Below are 16,061 nucleotides of genomic sequence, written 5' to 3' on the forward strand. Positions count from 1 at the left end.
AGTATTTTGTAAGGGTCATAGAAACATAACCAAAACAATGCCCCTAGGCTCACAAAAATAATGAGCTGAAGTCTGTCCTCACTTTTAGAAGAGCACAAGTGTAGCAGATGTACGAGTGAAGCAAACCCCAGTTTTCCTCTTCGTAATTAAAAATCATAGGAGAAGCTGGTGAGCAGCCACAGAACTGCTGGAAAAAAAGAGGCTCAGGGAATTGATTTGAGACAGTTACAGTAATGTTCTCTATCACTTCCTCCAAAAAAGGACGCTGCATCATGCAATTCAGTTTAAAAATCAGTGTTGCTCTCACTCGCTCAGTCTCTCTCAACACATGTGTTCAGGCGGTCACCAAATGCAAGCTTTCCTCTTTGCTTCAAGAACCACAGGTGATCCCTCATGTCACTGAATGATATCTTTTGCTTTAAAGGAAGGGGAAAAATTGTGGCAAGCACAACTGGTGTCTGAGGTAGAACAATGAAGAGGCTGTAGAAGTTGGACATCGTACAGTCTCTCACCTCCTTTTGTAGATTTGATCCTTGTTATCAACACCAGCCAAGCCTGCCATTTCAAAGTTAGATAGCTGAAACTCATTCTTCATGAGGCTCTCTCCCCAATCAGCTCATATGGTGCAGAAGTTAGACAACATCTACGTTCCAAAAGTTCCCAAATAACCACAAGTACCTTTGTAGGGAGGTGCACCTACATTAAAAGTATCTCTCAATGAAGCAGCAGCAGAAATGCAGTCAGCTGTGTACTGCTGCATCTCCACACATCATCTTTAATGAGAAGTGGTACCATGGGTCTCGTGGAAGGACAAAGCAGAACAAGATCCATTATTCATATTTTTGTTGTTTCACAAAGTCAGTGTCTTCTTCCTCCAAACTACAAGTCCACATACAGATTTGTGAGAGACACAGAGCTAATCGGCCTTGTGGTTCTGCCTTTTTTTCTGATTTTCACTGATTTCAAGGTAAGACATAATGTCTATTTTTTTTACTAGTAAGGAAAATAATGCAGATACGGCTACAGGCTATATATGGAAATACAGGGTGATACATGTCATGGTGTCTGCAGAAGCAGTGAGCAGCACTGTATTTGCAGTATTGCATGTTTGTAATTTTAAATAGCAGGCAGGCTGCTCAGAGACCATGTATGGAGATTTATTTCTTCTGAAGGAAAATAACTAATATATCTTCTAATAAGACATTATGTTTCAGTGGACAATAAAAATAGAAACATCATTGAGAAATCAAAAGAGCTAGAAGGTAGGCTATAGCTTTTGAAAACACAAGATAATTGTGGTAATAGTTCTTTTGGGATATCAGCAATTCACTTTAAAACTTTCAACAAAATTTCATTAACATATCTTTATCAGCAAAATTCAGGTAAACGGAAGTCCAAAACCCCTTACCTGGCACACACAAATATGGAAGACACAGTTCTCCAGATTGACATCCTTTTCTATTTACTTCACATAACTGATTAGCTGCACATGGATTCGGATTACATGGATGTGTAACATCTTCTACAATGTTACCTAAAGAACTTGGGCCTGAAAACAGAATATACAGCATCTATATTGATTTAAATGAGCTTTATTTTTCTTCAGTAAAGCACGGCATTTCTTACATTCAGTAAAATAATATTTTTGACAATTCTGTGAAATATTTTTTATTTTTTTAACTATACTTGTAGAAGCTTGACATGACAAGGTAGTTAACTTCTTTCAAAAGTTTAGTCCTCAATCCTGGAAATAATGACCCAGATGATTTTTCCCAAGCAAAATATATTTCCTCTCTGTTTCCCCAATAATTTTCTCTGTATGACAAAAATACAAACTGACAATGACTGGCAGTTTAATCAAGAGAAGTCCCATAGGCAGTAATTATCAAATTGGAGGTTTAAAGTACACTTGATGTTTAACCAAGTTTGCCATCATTGTAAACTTTTGTTTCTGTTATCCCTTTAGCTCACTAGTAATGTTTGCCTGTTACAAGATTAAGGAAAGGGAAGACAACATGGAAAACAGCAGCTAAATGGAAAGAACCACCCAAAGCTTCAATATATTGTCTCTCTGGGAACAATTTACTTGTTGAGGCATGCTTTCAGTTGCAGCTCTTATTAGCCAAAATTTTACTATTTTCAAAGTTCCTGGGATTGTGAGAAAGATCAGAATTTAATTTGAAGGTCTAAACCAGACAAATCCTATACAGCTAAAAAGGTCTAAATCTTAGAGAGATAAATGTGCAATAGGAAGTAGTAATAGGGTAGAGCAGATTTGGAAAATAATGTAAAAAGTTGAATTTCAATGAAATCTAGAACCAAGATGAAATTTTACTAATACAATTGTGTTCCACACTGAGGGAGAAGACATGCTAGAAGAAAACAGAATCACAAAAACTTCATTCTTTCACATACCTACTAAAGTAATGTTCTCTTGCCCCAAGACTTAATTTGGGGTTTGGTTATTCTAATTGCACAGTTAAAGAACAGAATTTATGCATCAGGCAAAAGTGTAATTTTGTACATCGAGAAGTTGGGCTCTAAATCATGCTACTGTCTACATGACATTTATCTGAGATCAGTCCTCCCAAGCATGATCCAGCTTTTGTCCTCTAAATGAATAGTGCCAGTGATTTTATTATTATCGTACTTTTCTGGCAAGTGAGATGACTTCTTGGAGAACAGAGTTTTCTTAAGGTAAGATTAACCAGTCTGTTTTCAAGTAGGTAAAGATCATTGAAATTCAACAAGCCAGATTATTACATGATACAGTTTAGTGTACTTCCACTGAAATTATGAAGTCCCCAAAAGAGAAGTGTGGTGGGTTAGCCTTAGCTAACAGCTGAACTCCCACCCAGTGCCCCACCCCAAATACGGATGGGGGTAGAAAATAGGTAGAACAGGAACAGAAAAGCTCATGTGTTCAGATAAAGACAGGGAGACTGCATAAGAAATACCACTGCAGGCAAACCTGACTTGAATTGGGGAGAATTAACTAAATTTATTGCCACTGAAAATAAATATCTAATTACAGATTCAGGCAATGGGAACAAAAAGACAAACATTAAAGCAACTTCTTTCTTCCTCCCTTTCACAGGCTCACCTTCACTCCTTCACTCCAGATTTCTCTGCCCCTGCGCCAAGTGGTGCAGTGGGGATTGGGAAGGGGCGGGGATGATGGGGACTGTGGTCACTACACAGCAGTTTCTCTCTGCTGCTCATTCCTTGTCACACCTTCCTCTGTTCCACCATGGGCTCTCCACAGGCTGCAGCTTCCTTCAGGGTACACCCACCTGCTGTGGCACGGGGTCCTCCACAAGCTGCCTTGTCGATCATGGAGCATCTCCTCTCCTCCTGCTCCTCCGACCTTGGTGCTACCTCTGCTGTTTCTCACTTCCTGTTCCCTTCTTATCCACCTGTCTGGCACTTTTTGCTCTTTCTTAATCATGTTTTCACAAAGGCACCACAAACTCTGCTAGATGGCTCTCAGCTTTGGCCTATCGTGGGCCGATTGCTGAGGTGTCTGGCACGGTGCAGTCCCTGACATCTTCCCATGCAGCCTCCACTGCTACCAAAACTACCTTGCCATATACATCCAATACAAGAAGGAATAAACGTAATGAGCTATGGCAATCTGAAAAATCCAATTTTCTCTAATATGCTAAATAAAATGTCTCAAATTAAATACAATTGTCTTTAAAACAAATAATGAAAGTTATTAAAAGCAATGATAAGTATTCAAAGTATGGAGCAGATCCTCCTGGAGACTATGCTCAGGCACATGGAAGATAAGGAGGTGATCGGTGACAGCCAACACGGCTTCACTAAGGGCAAATCGTGCCTGACAAATTTGGTGGCCTTCTGTGAAGGGGTTACAGCGTTGGTGGATAAGGGAAGGGCAACTGACGTCATCTGCCTGGACTTGCGCAAGGCATTTGACACTGTCCTGCATGACATCCTTGTGTCTAAATTGGAGAGACATGGATTCGATGGATAGACCACTCGGTGGATAAGGAATTGGCTGGATGGTCGCACTCAAAGAATTGTGGTCAACGGCTCAATGTCCAAGTGGAGAACAGTGACGAGTGGTGTTTCTCAGGGGTCGGTACTGGGACCGGCACTGTTCAACATCTTTGTCAGTGACACGAACAGTGGGATCGAGGGCACCCTCAGCAGGTTTGCCAACAACACCAAGCTGTGTGGTGTGGTCGACACGCTGGAGGGAAGGGATGCCATCCAGAGGGACCTTGACAGGCTGGGGAGGTGGGCCTGTATGAACCACACGAAGTTCAACAAGGCCAAGTGCAAGGTCCTGCACGTGGGTCGGCGCAATCCCAAGCACGACTACAGGCTGGGCGGGGAATGGATTGAAAGCAGCCCTGAGGAGAAGGACTTGGGGGAATTGATTGATGAGAAGCTCAACATGAGCCGGCAGTGCGCACTTGCAGCCCAGAAAGCCAACCGTGTCCTGGACCGCATCAAAAGAGGTGTGACCAGCAGGTCGAGGGAGGTGATCCTGCCCCTCTACTCCGCTCTTGTGAGACCCCACCTGGAGTACTGCGTCCAGCTCTGGGGGCCCCAGTACTAGAGAGACATGGAGCTGTTGGAGCGAGTCCAGAGGAGGGCCACGAAGCTGACTGGAGGGCTGGAGCACCTCTCCTGTGAGGACAGGCTGAGAGAGTTGAGGCTGTTCAGCCTGGAGAAAAGGCGGCTCCAGGGAGATCTAATTGCAGCTTACCAGTATCTGAAGGAGGCCTACAGGAAAGATGGTGAGGGACTGTTTATCAGGGAGCGTAGTGACAGGACAAGGGGTAATGGGTTTAAGCTGAAGGAGGGTCGATTTAGATTAGATGTTAGAAAGAAATTCTTTACTGTTAAGAGTGGTGAGGTACTGGAACAGGTTGCCCAGAGAGGTTGTGGATGCCCCATCCCTGGAAGTGTTTTAAGGCCAGGTTGGATGAGGCTTTGGGAAACGTGGTCTAGTGGAGGGCGTCCCTGCCCGCAGCAGGGAGGCTGGAACTAGATGATCTTTGAGGTCCCTTCCAACCCAAACCATTCTACGATTCAATGATTCTATCTTGGTTTCTAATTTTGTTGCATAGGTATGTTGATACTTACTTAGGTATGTATCCAAAGGGATACAGTTCTCCAAGTCATCTGTTGGAGATAAGAGCTCACAAATACTTTCAGCTGAGTGGCCTTCAGGGAATTTATTATGATCTCCACATTTCTTCAGTATTTCCACACAATCTGATCTTCAGATAAAGAAAGAAATAGAACTTCATGAACACTACTTGAAGAAAAAAGGTCTTGTATGAAAAAGATTTCTTTCCACGTTCTTCCCTTCCCCAAATCCACAATTTTCTCCTTCTACCTTACAGCAGTGGGGTTTTTTTTTTATATATATATGTATATGCTATATTTAACATACAGGAGGAGGAACAAATTTGTGAGACAAAGACAGGAACTATTGATTATGACTGTGATTCCATGATTCTATTGCTTACACTACTCTTCCTCTAGTTTGGGCTTGGTGATCTTTACTTGGTGATATGGCATCACACACGTGTATCTTTCAAGACCCAGCATTTTCTTGATTTACTAATATCTAAAATGGGTTGAACTCTATTCACTACCTGTACTATTAACTGGTCTTTCTTCTACTGAATCACCGACTTGCAAAATTTATTTTTTTAAAAAATAAACTTCATTTCTTTCAGACCTGTCAGCTTAAAATCACCAGTAGGTCTCAAAACCGAAAAAGAGGAAAGATTTTATGGACACCACAGAGAGTAAAAAAAAACCCCAACAATAAATCAACTTTACAATGGAAGCATGTACATCCATCTTATTAACAGGCAAGCATCTTTCATTTACAGTGATGGAGTTTCAAACAATGGCAATTACGAAAGCTCATTTCCTTCTGTGTTTGCCTTGCCATGTTTTCCTAACATAAGTCAAACAAAGTCTTACAGCAGCTTTTTAGTTCTCATTAAAATCCTTAGCAGAACCTATAAACTGTTTTTTTCACTCACAGTACTTACTTGCAGATAATACTTCCTCTAGATTTGCTGTGGCAAGGTTTAATCTGCAGTGAGCAGGCAATTGCCTTCCACATTTCTGGCTGGCATTTTTTAATATCAAGCACAGGAATATTTATAAATGGCATTTTAATACTCCCTTTTTCCCACAGCTTCATGTCATTCATGGCTCCCTGGTCTGACTGAGTATTGCAGCTCCTAAAAAGTTCTGTTGGTCTTAAAAGAAGAAGTTAAGATATGGCATGTATACAAGAAAAAGAAAACACCACACATTTTACCTTTCACCATATGAACTCTACAACCTTGATATGGCTTGCTTTTTGTGGTATAAAAGAAATTAATCCCTTCCACAGTTAAGCAAAATCAAAACCAATTTGAATTCTGTCTTTAAGGAAAATAAGCTCTTTAAGACTCAAGGCTGATGAAAGTCCCTTCTCACCTCTACCTCTTAGATCAAATACCACTTAAATTTTTCTTACCTGAACAAAGTTGACTTAAAAGCAAATATCTTAGATACCCTGAATATCTGTGCAAATGTTTCCTGGTGAATCACTAATGCAAGCTCATGTATCTTTTATATTTGCCCAGGCTGCAACTATCACATATGTGATGCTACTACTCATAAAACACTCATACCACTCTATATTATTTAAAAAAAAAGCCAGAGATTTCTAATAGCTAACAAAATTTTAATTTTTTTTTAATTTCAAACAATTTAATTTGTAACCTCGCAATTACTAATTCAGACACCACTTTTAAATCATGCATTTTGCCCTATAGAGTATAATACCACAGAAATATCTCTGAAAGAAAAGGAGTTTTGAAAAAAGAGTAACATGTAAATTTAACAAGAATTTTTACCTTATTTATAATACAAAACATATGCTGCTAATACATGATGACATTTTACAAGTTCATGGGTTAACTTTTATTCTTGTAAGTTTTGTTATATCTGTTGTTAAATAATTTCCAAAAGTTTATTCTAAAGAAAAACTACTTATTTTTAAATTATCTAAAAAATGTTTGCAGAAAGACAGCTACATAAAATCTCAAAATAAGCCTGAAAAACATTTTATTTTTTTAAATCAAAGCACAGGAATTCCTTTACAAAATATTCAGTGTCTCTCTCCTACCTGTTATTAAAATTAGTGCAGTAAGTAAGATTTCTACAGCCCAGCTGACAAGGTTCTCGTACATCTGCTAAACAGGTCAACATGGAAACTTCAACTGCATTATACTCACAAAAGCGATCAAATTCTTGCCAGCTCTGTGAATTGCCCCAGCTCGTGCTATAAAGTTTAGTGCAGAGCTCTCTGAAAAACAAATATAGACAAAGAAAATAAAATCAAAAGAACAGCAGTTGTTCATATATAGCGGAGTCTATCATTTCTTTGCTGATCACAACAGCCTACACTCACTGTAGAAGATTGTGTGCCCACAAAGTCTGCAAGAGTATCCAAATGTTGTGCTCAAAGCAAATAATCCCACTTCACTGTTATCTAAGTTTTCCAGTTTTACTTAAGAATGCTAGCAAATCTTTAAGCTAGTAAGACTGAAAGACTTCAGAATATAAAACTACAATATCCAATAAAATGTAATAGCTGGAAACCTGAACTAATGACTTTGAGGTGAGAACTATCCCAGCTAATTTTACTTGTAATAAATGTAGGTTGACATGATAATGAACAACAACTGATCCCATCTTTCAACTTCAAATCACACCTTTTCCTTCTACAGAAATGATTAGCAAGCAAAATACATTTCTTCTTCTGCCCTCATGTTTGAAACAGGTGTACTGTTTGTTGCTTGTGTTTGAGATGGTTCCTGGTCCAAGCCACTTTGTTCACAGCACTATCCTACAAACTACAACTGTTCCCATCCCAGCTGAAGGTATAGAACTTCACTGTACTATTAAAGTCTACTGTATATTGAAAATGTGAGGGAAGAATCCATTTTAAGAACTCATTGTCAATGCAAGCAAGTAAAGATATTATATCAACTGCCCTATGCTACAATGTTCTAAAAAATAAGGTAACTCCAATGATCTACTACTAAACACATAAGATCCTGCTGCATTCAGGATCTTTTGCTTTGTTACTGGAACCTTTGATATAAAAGCAAGTAACAGCTCAAAAATCAATGTTTGCAACTTATTTTGACATACTGATGCATTTAAAATGCAATAATGATCTACTTTTCAAGTGGACAGATAACCACTCTAAAGTAAAAATGCTCCAATCACAGTTATTTGCAGGTGTGCAACTATTTGCTGAAAACATTTTTTAAATGTCAGAACAGTTAGTTCCATTATTTAATTATTAAATAACCTAATTTAATTATTAAATAACCTTTTTTCACTGAGAAAAATCTGAACAACATCTAGTAAGGAATACTGCTAAGGTTTTAACATGCAGCAACCAGGTATTTGAGAGTTTGTGCAGTTCATTGTCCCCTTGGCTCTCTTTAGCATCTGGTTAAGGCCTCTTCATCTTATTGCAATATTGGCTATTACAATCACAAGTCAGGTATAGGTTTCACCACCTTAAAATGTCTGCTATAATAAGCCCGTGCTAAAAGTGAGAAAAATGTGATCCCTCTTATGGAACAGTATTTTTCGAGATACAAAGTAGGTATTGGACAGATTGTGACAGCCATCTGATTACTTAAACCTGTGGGTTTTTTCTAAGAATTCTTAGAACTTTTTATTTGACGTACATAGCAGGATTTGGGCAAAGGCCTGATATGAGACAACTTCTGAAGCATTTTCACAATTGGAAATGAGGGTAGAGAGGTACTAACCTACATGTGGAAGAATTTGCTTTAGAACAGCAATGGAGCTTAGCTCCATCGAGGCCCGTTGAAGGTGGAGGGTGCACAGTGACTCCTGGGTGAACAGATCTTGAACTCTCAAGAAAACATTGCCAAAGTGGATCCTGAGGGAGAGGCATTGTTTTACAGCCTTCTATAAGTCCATCAACAATTTCAAGCTCTGTTTTCATTGACATTAGAATTCTTTTACAAGCAGTCTGACATGCATAGTCTTCTGCTCTATCACAGCAATACAAACCTGTTAAAAAAATTAAAAACAGTTAATGATCAAGCATACCACAACAACCACCAAGATGCATGACATAATAGCCCTCAGAGAAAAAGTGCTATAAGGAGGCTTTCCCTCCCCCCAGATAATCTCAAATAACATTGCTTCTTTTAAATGCAGAGTCAACTCTGGAAGAAAACAAATAATATGTAGAATTAAAAAATAAATAAAAATCAATAATGCACTAACAAGCACAAGTTCTCATTATATAAATTCATATCATTACAATATAGAAATACATTAATACAATTTATACAACAGAGTTATACAATAACACGTTTTATATAAAAAGTACATACAATCCTCAAACATTCTCAGTATTTTTTATAACTTTCAGTAAAGAAGAATTTTTTATACTTACTATCTGTAGGATTTCTCATTGGATATGACTGTGTATAGTTGTTCACACAGTGTATAAGCTGAGGGCTAATAGATGCACAGTAATTTTCAACCGCTTTAATTTGTGAAGGACCTGGAGAAGAGTCTGTCCGAAAAATTGCTTGACAATATTCCCGACAGTTTGTATGATGACCTGCATAACTGCAACAGACTGACCCCACTGGGGAAACAAACAAACAACAGAAAATCCATGGGTTCCTACACAGCGAAATGAAGAAATGAGCATTTCTGTACCATGCACAATGATGCTTAAGGTATCACTGTGAAAAAAAAAAAGGAGAAATTCTTCTCTACTAAAATAATCTCGGTCTACCAAGAGTAGCTGTAAGGAGCCAAATTACATTTGTTTGGCTGGAGAAAAAAAGTCCCTAAGGCCACCTTGAACTCAAGTTCAAGACACCATCAACCTAGCTGAACTTTATCTTCAGCTGTTTTGTTCTTATTTAAGGTAACCGGACTTGTCCTATAATTGAATAATTAGACTGATTTTAATAATAAACAAATAAACATGAGTAGTATCCTAAAACTCATTCAAAAAATACAGAAGGTATTGTGAATAACCCATTTTTTATATATTATTAAATACAGTTACTGAGAAACACTTTTACTAGAATTAATTCTGAGACTGATTTTATTTTACATAGACATCAGGGAACAAAACACTCGCATGGTGCAAGACTTCATCTATGCATTTAATTTTGTTACTTAACACTCGTCAAATGAACAAAGAAGAAGGAAAAAGATGAGCTTCTAAGCAATCATCAAAATATGACAGAAAAAACCCCCATATATGCAAAAAACTGATATAAATTATATGAACAGCCCCAAACCCTTCTCACTTGAGCAAGAAAATTTATGCATGCAGTTTGTCCTTCTATGGAACCAAATCCATATGATTTGTGTATATGTACACTCACAGAACTTCTGACATTTTAGAGAAAAGAGGATAGAACAATATAAAAGAAAAACAAAACCCACAATCTATTCATTACATACTTACTTTCATTTCTGTTAATGCAACTAAAGAGTGCATTCTGAAATCAAAACAAAAATAGTGTTACAAGCCAGTAAACTTCAAATAAATATTTAAATGTGGAGTCATTTCTTATAATGAGCTAATAAATCTAACTTTGCTATTATTTGTACCCATTAGATTGGATTAAAACAAAAACACTAAACAAAACCACTGGAAGTAGGAAATTAAAAGATCAAGGGTCACTTGAGTTCTGTGTGCACTCATAATAAAATAGATAAATATTCAAGAAAGTAAATAGGAAGATTTCCTGGACTAACTTAGAAACAGCATGCTATAATAGGATGTTCAAAAATGTATTTTTTAATGACAATGATTTTTAAGAGTCTATGTGAAAAAAAGAACTCTGCACAGATGCACACATGCAAATAGAAAATCTCAACAAACTAACTCAACAACAATATACCTTAAAAGCTAAATCATGCATTCAACTCCCTCAAACTGCAGCCAAAGGTACAGTTGGGGGATATACATGTTAAGTGACAGAAGAAAGGAAACACATAGACTCTGACGTTTTGTTTCAGAGGACTCTAATCCACAGAGCAATCATAGACTTGTAGACTCATAGAATAGTTTGGGTTGGAAGGGATCATCTCGTCCAACCCACCTACAAAGAGCAGGGACACCCTCCACTACACCAGGCTGCCAAAAGCCCCGTGCAACCTGACCTTGAATGTTTCCAGGGATGAGGCATCTACCACCTCTCTGGGCAACCTGCTCCAGTACCTCACCACCCTCATCGTAAAAACTTTCTTCTGTGTATCTAGTCTGAATCTAACTTCTTTTAGTTTAAAACCATTACCCCTTGTCCCATCAGTCCCTCTCCAGCTTTCTTGTAGGCCCCTTTCAGGTACTGGAAGGCCACAATTAGATCTCCCTGGAGCCTTCTCTTCTCCAGGCTGAACAACCCCAACTCTCTCAGCCTGTCCTCATAGGAGAGGTGCTCCAGCCCTCCAGTCAGCTTCGTGGCCCTCCTCTGGACTCGCTCCAACAGCTCCATGTCTCTCTAGTACTGGGGCCCCCAGAGCTGGATACAGTACTCCAGGTGGGGTCTCACCAGAGCGGAGTAGAGGGGCAGGATCACCTCCCTCGACCTGCTGGTCACACTTCTGGAACTCCAGGAAAAGATGAAGTGATGAAGTTGAAATTCCAAAACGTAACTGACGATTACCAAAGACTTGTGAAAAAGAAAAGAAATTTGAACCCTCTTCACATCTGACCTCCACACTTGTCAGAACACCAGATTATAAGTGATCAAATATACTAACATAGTGACAAAACACAATCCCCATCTTCATAAAGTTCCTAATCTCCTTAATTTTCCCTATCCCCATCATTAAACAAATTTGTATTTTACACAGTATCTAGAGAAGAAAACAGAAACACCATCATACTGATCCACAAACATATTGTGGGATTAAAATCTTGCTTCAGTACAGAAAAACATCAGATGTGCTACTACCTCTACATAAGAAAGAGACCTCAAAATGCAGACCTATCTTAAGCTCAGTGGTTCACTATATTCTTCATCTATGTTAGTTACTAGTATTTACTGCACTGCAGAGAACTCAGTATCCCAAATTATCTTTGTACTGCTGCAAATGGATGGAAGTGTTATATTTTTAAAGTGAAGAAAATACAAATGTGTTAGGAATCCTCTTGCTGTTTTTATTTTTCTTTTTGTCTTAGAGATTGTTTAGAGCGCAGGAGTTTTTTTAATCTACTTGCTTTCTTGTCAGAGATCATTTGAGTCAATCTGTTTTGGCAGCATCCTTATTTTCTCCCCTACAATCTAGGTAAGATTACAGAGAAAACAAAGTAAATATCAAAGTGATCAATTCTCCCAGTGGCTAACTCATAAAAATACCAGTAACTACAACATCTGAATGCTGAGGATTTCCTGTTAAGCAGCTTGCTTATGTTCAGTTATGCCGAAGAGGGAAGGGTAAATACAGAACATATCTCTATTCACAGGATTGGCACAGGCAGTCTCTTCTCTACTAAACAGCACTAAAGTTATATACTAAATATAACTTATATACTAAATCAGTATATAACCGACACTTTCTGCACCCTTTCCCTTATCTACTTACCTTCAGAGACATCTTAAATCCTGACACCAGAATCAGTAAATACTATAAAGTCCCAACTTCTTATTTTGTTAAAGTGCTACTCATTAAGCACATGTATTCCACTAGAGAACCAGAGAATTCTACAATTCCACTTTCCCTTTTTTAATGTTTTTCCTCATGTAAGTACTCAAGTAAAAACATGATTCCTTTTTGAATGTTGTTCTTCATTTTCATAGGTATCTTCATCCTCTTTTCTGTTGTTCATTTAAGAGCAAGCACTTCAGAACTGGCTCTCTCTGTGTGAATCAGCATTCAAATGAATTAGCATTCCTGCATAGACAGTTCTGATGAAAATCTGAATACCCAAAAGAAGTATTTACTGTACCAAAGGATGGAAGACTCACATTTTAACTTAGATTTGAAAAGCCTCAAGCCTTGATGTTTCAGTTTGTATCATGCTATTAATGATTTTATTTTATGCAGTAATTTAAAGTTCCAATTTGCCAATTACGCTTTATGCCATGTAAATCATAGTGCCACAGTCCTGTTTTCTAGTCTCACAATTATATCATCTTTTGGATAATATATTTTTGTTTAGTGAAATATGTTAACAGTCAAACACAAGATTTTAAAAAGGACAGTCCAAATACTGCAATGCAGCACCTTCTATTTACAGTCACAAATTAATTTAAACCATGGGTAAACCATGGCAGATGTGGCATTGAAATAACAACTCTAAAAGAATAAACACAAATCTAACTTGAAAATGCAAGTTAGTTTTCGATGGACACCAGCTACTTATAATTTTAGTGATCACAAGTAAAAGCATGGGTCTATTGAGAACACCTCACACAAAAACTCAAAAGTCTGTCTTACATAAAACAATGCCCAAAACCTCATAATGTAACAATTCAGACATTTTATTTTCATACTTCTAATATCCTTTACCAAATTTTAGATCTTTTCTCACAAGAGCACAGATACTCCGTAATTTCTCTGAGACTGAGAATGAATTTGCAGCATCATTCCTCATCCAAGCAGCAAGTTTTCACCTGATTCACTTCAGATTTTCCCTCTTTACCATCCACAAAGCAAATCCTGTCACCCACTCATGTGTGTAACATGGATGAGGGACAAGAGAACTCATGGCAACAGAACATCTAGACAGAGTCACCACTACATCTGTAAATAACAGATTTATACTCTTGCCTAAAGGCTCATGTCATTTGTACAGCACCATAGATCCTTCTCTATGGATGCTAGACAATTGTTATCAGAAAGTCACTGTTTCAATGTGGCCACCTGGTTTCTTTGGGACGTTCCGTTTATGAACAAAGAAACAAGTGTCAGATAGGAATTGCCATACACAACATCACTCTGACTCCAAACTGAGTGTCTTCACAAGCTGCTGAAATTCAACTTCTCCACACCCACCCCATATCAAGCACTGGAATGTGGCATACAAACCAGCCAGGTAGAAAGCAGCATTGTAACTTTATTAATTAATGCACTGGGACAGTAGAGGCTCCTGGAAGGGCTGAAGTCTGTCTGTTATGGTTATACCTAAGTAACTGACCATACTGTTAGCACAAACAATACTTAGAATCATGATGTAATGCTGCTATAAACTCAGCTAAAAATTGTCATGTTATTTGAAAGTTGAATGTTACAAAAAAGTTATTAAAAAGCAGTTCAGGGATAATAGTGTCACTGGCCCTGTTAGCTCAGATTGCTGTTTATAACTACACACAAAACAGAGAAGCATGTTGAGAAGATTATGATGTCTACCAACATTCCTCCTCTAAAGAAGGCCTCAAGTTGAGACAAAGTTATCTTCTTACAGCAGTTTTACACACCAATTTTACACAGGCAGGATGCCCTAACCTGATAATAAATCTTCTTTCTGTACTTTGAAACTACACTTCCACAGACTGTTGAATCAGTGTAATAATGCTGTTTTTTCTTTTAAGAGGACGTGGCCTTACTTCTCTTTTTCACCTTGTTTTCAACTCTTCTCTACCTGTTCCCAGCTGTATAGTCTTGTGTAGCCTTTACCTCAGCTCTGGCACTACTCATCTTCTCATGATTTCATTTTTCTCAGTAACCCTGCTGAAAACTCCTTTTTCTCATCTCCTAGGAATTTAAATCAGTGATTTCAGCAGGTATAACACTAAGATAGGATAGGATAGGATAGGATAGGATAGGATAGGATAGGATAGGATAGGATAGGACAGGACAGGACAGGACAGGACAGTCTTTTAGATATAATCTTTTAGAAGGACCTCCCAGATGCCAGGGCAGAGTAAGGTAAGGAGAAGTATATTTGTATGGCTAGCAGGGGAGGGAATGTGTGTGGAAAAAGGGCAGTTGCAGGAAGGAACAGGAAGAGCTTCAGCTGCATTGAGTTGTTAAAGCAACTCAATATATTTCATGAAACGGTAGTGCCTGTAGCCATCACAGAATACAGTGCTAGTTTGGGTGCTGACTTCACGCTTTGTGTACGTCTGGACAATTGTTCAGTTTCCCAGAAAGTTCAGGTATACATGTGGGGAGTGTAGCTATACAGACATGAGAGAATCTTAAAAAAAATAAGTGTGTAGTCACCTGCTCATAAATAAAGCTGATAACAGCGTTAGGCAGTCAGTCTGATTTGAATTACTAACCATAACTTCATTACAGAACATAGGGTTAATGCCCATCTCTAGTAAAGTATCACTGATATTTAAGAAATCAGCAGCTTTTCTGCCCACTCAAGCTTCCTTCTGAATCTGCCAGTGAACTGTCAGAAAAGAAAGACAGAGAAAACAAAGTAAAAGATAAACCAGAGATACAGGTAAGAAAAAACAGAACAAAACTCCACAAAACCCGAAAGAGCAGAAAAGGATGTTCTCTTTAAATGAAGAACTAAATTATCAAGATCTGGGAAAATGAGGATAAAAAGGCAATGTACACACACAGCGTCTGATACTCCATTTTCAACTTGTGAATAAAATATTAAGTGAACAAAGATGGCAATATTGAAATTTATAAAACACAAATATAATGATTTGTCTTACTTGTGCATTAATCTCATTTTTCAGACTTCCCTTTTTTTAAAACCAAATGTTGCTGAAACTGGTGAGTAAAGCCAGTGAGACTATAATTGGAAGAAGGAATGGAAAGTGGCAGGCAGACACAGGCAACACAACCATGTATGCCTTAAAGAAAACAGTCTCAAAGATCTTTTGGTGTTAGTGAAATTGAAAAAGTCAACTGAAATTTATCCAGCAGAGAACACTGTCCTCACCAGACGCTCCCTGAAGAAAGATTTTAGCCAGTACTGCAGGACCTAACTGGTTTCGCTCTTTTTGGAGCTCATCAGCTGCAGGTAACGGCTCAAAAAACAAAATGCATGCACAGAAACACAAATAGAGCAGAAC

The 16,061-nt window shown here is 38.1% G+C and overlaps 1 protein-coding gene across 2 annotated transcripts in view; it reads right to left on the reverse strand.

The window, feature by feature from the left end:
* The window catches only part of RECK (reversion inducing cysteine rich protein with kazal motifs), an 89,313-nt gene that overhangs the window by 22,754 nt on the left and 50,498 nt on the right, over window positions 1-16,061 (reverse strand). For both annotated transcript variants that reach the window (XM_075745237.1, XM_075745238.1), the window contains 7 exons: window positions 10,538-10,571; window positions 9,500-9,697; window positions 8,841-9,108; window positions 7,175-7,354; window positions 6,045-6,257; window positions 5,119-5,255; window positions 1,409-1,549 (listed from right to left, as the gene is read on the reverse strand). In XM_075745237.1, the coding sequence (XP_075601352.1) occupies window positions 1,409-1,549; window positions 5,119-5,255; window positions 6,045-6,257; window positions 7,175-7,354; window positions 8,841-9,108; window positions 9,500-9,697; window positions 10,538-10,571 (1,171 nt within the window). The remainder of the gene's footprint in view (window positions 1-1,408; window positions 1,550-5,118; window positions 5,256-6,044; window positions 6,258-7,174; window positions 7,355-8,840; window positions 9,109-9,499; window positions 9,698-10,537; window positions 10,572-16,061) is intronic.

The sequence above is a fragment of the Balearica regulorum genome, chromosome 2 (assembly GCF_011004875.1).
Source record: "Balearica regulorum gibbericeps isolate bBalReg1 chromosome 2, bBalReg1.pri, whole genome shotgun sequence".
Classification (NCBI taxonomy): domain Eukaryota; kingdom Metazoa; phylum Chordata; class Aves; order Gruiformes; family Gruidae; genus Balearica; species Balearica regulorum.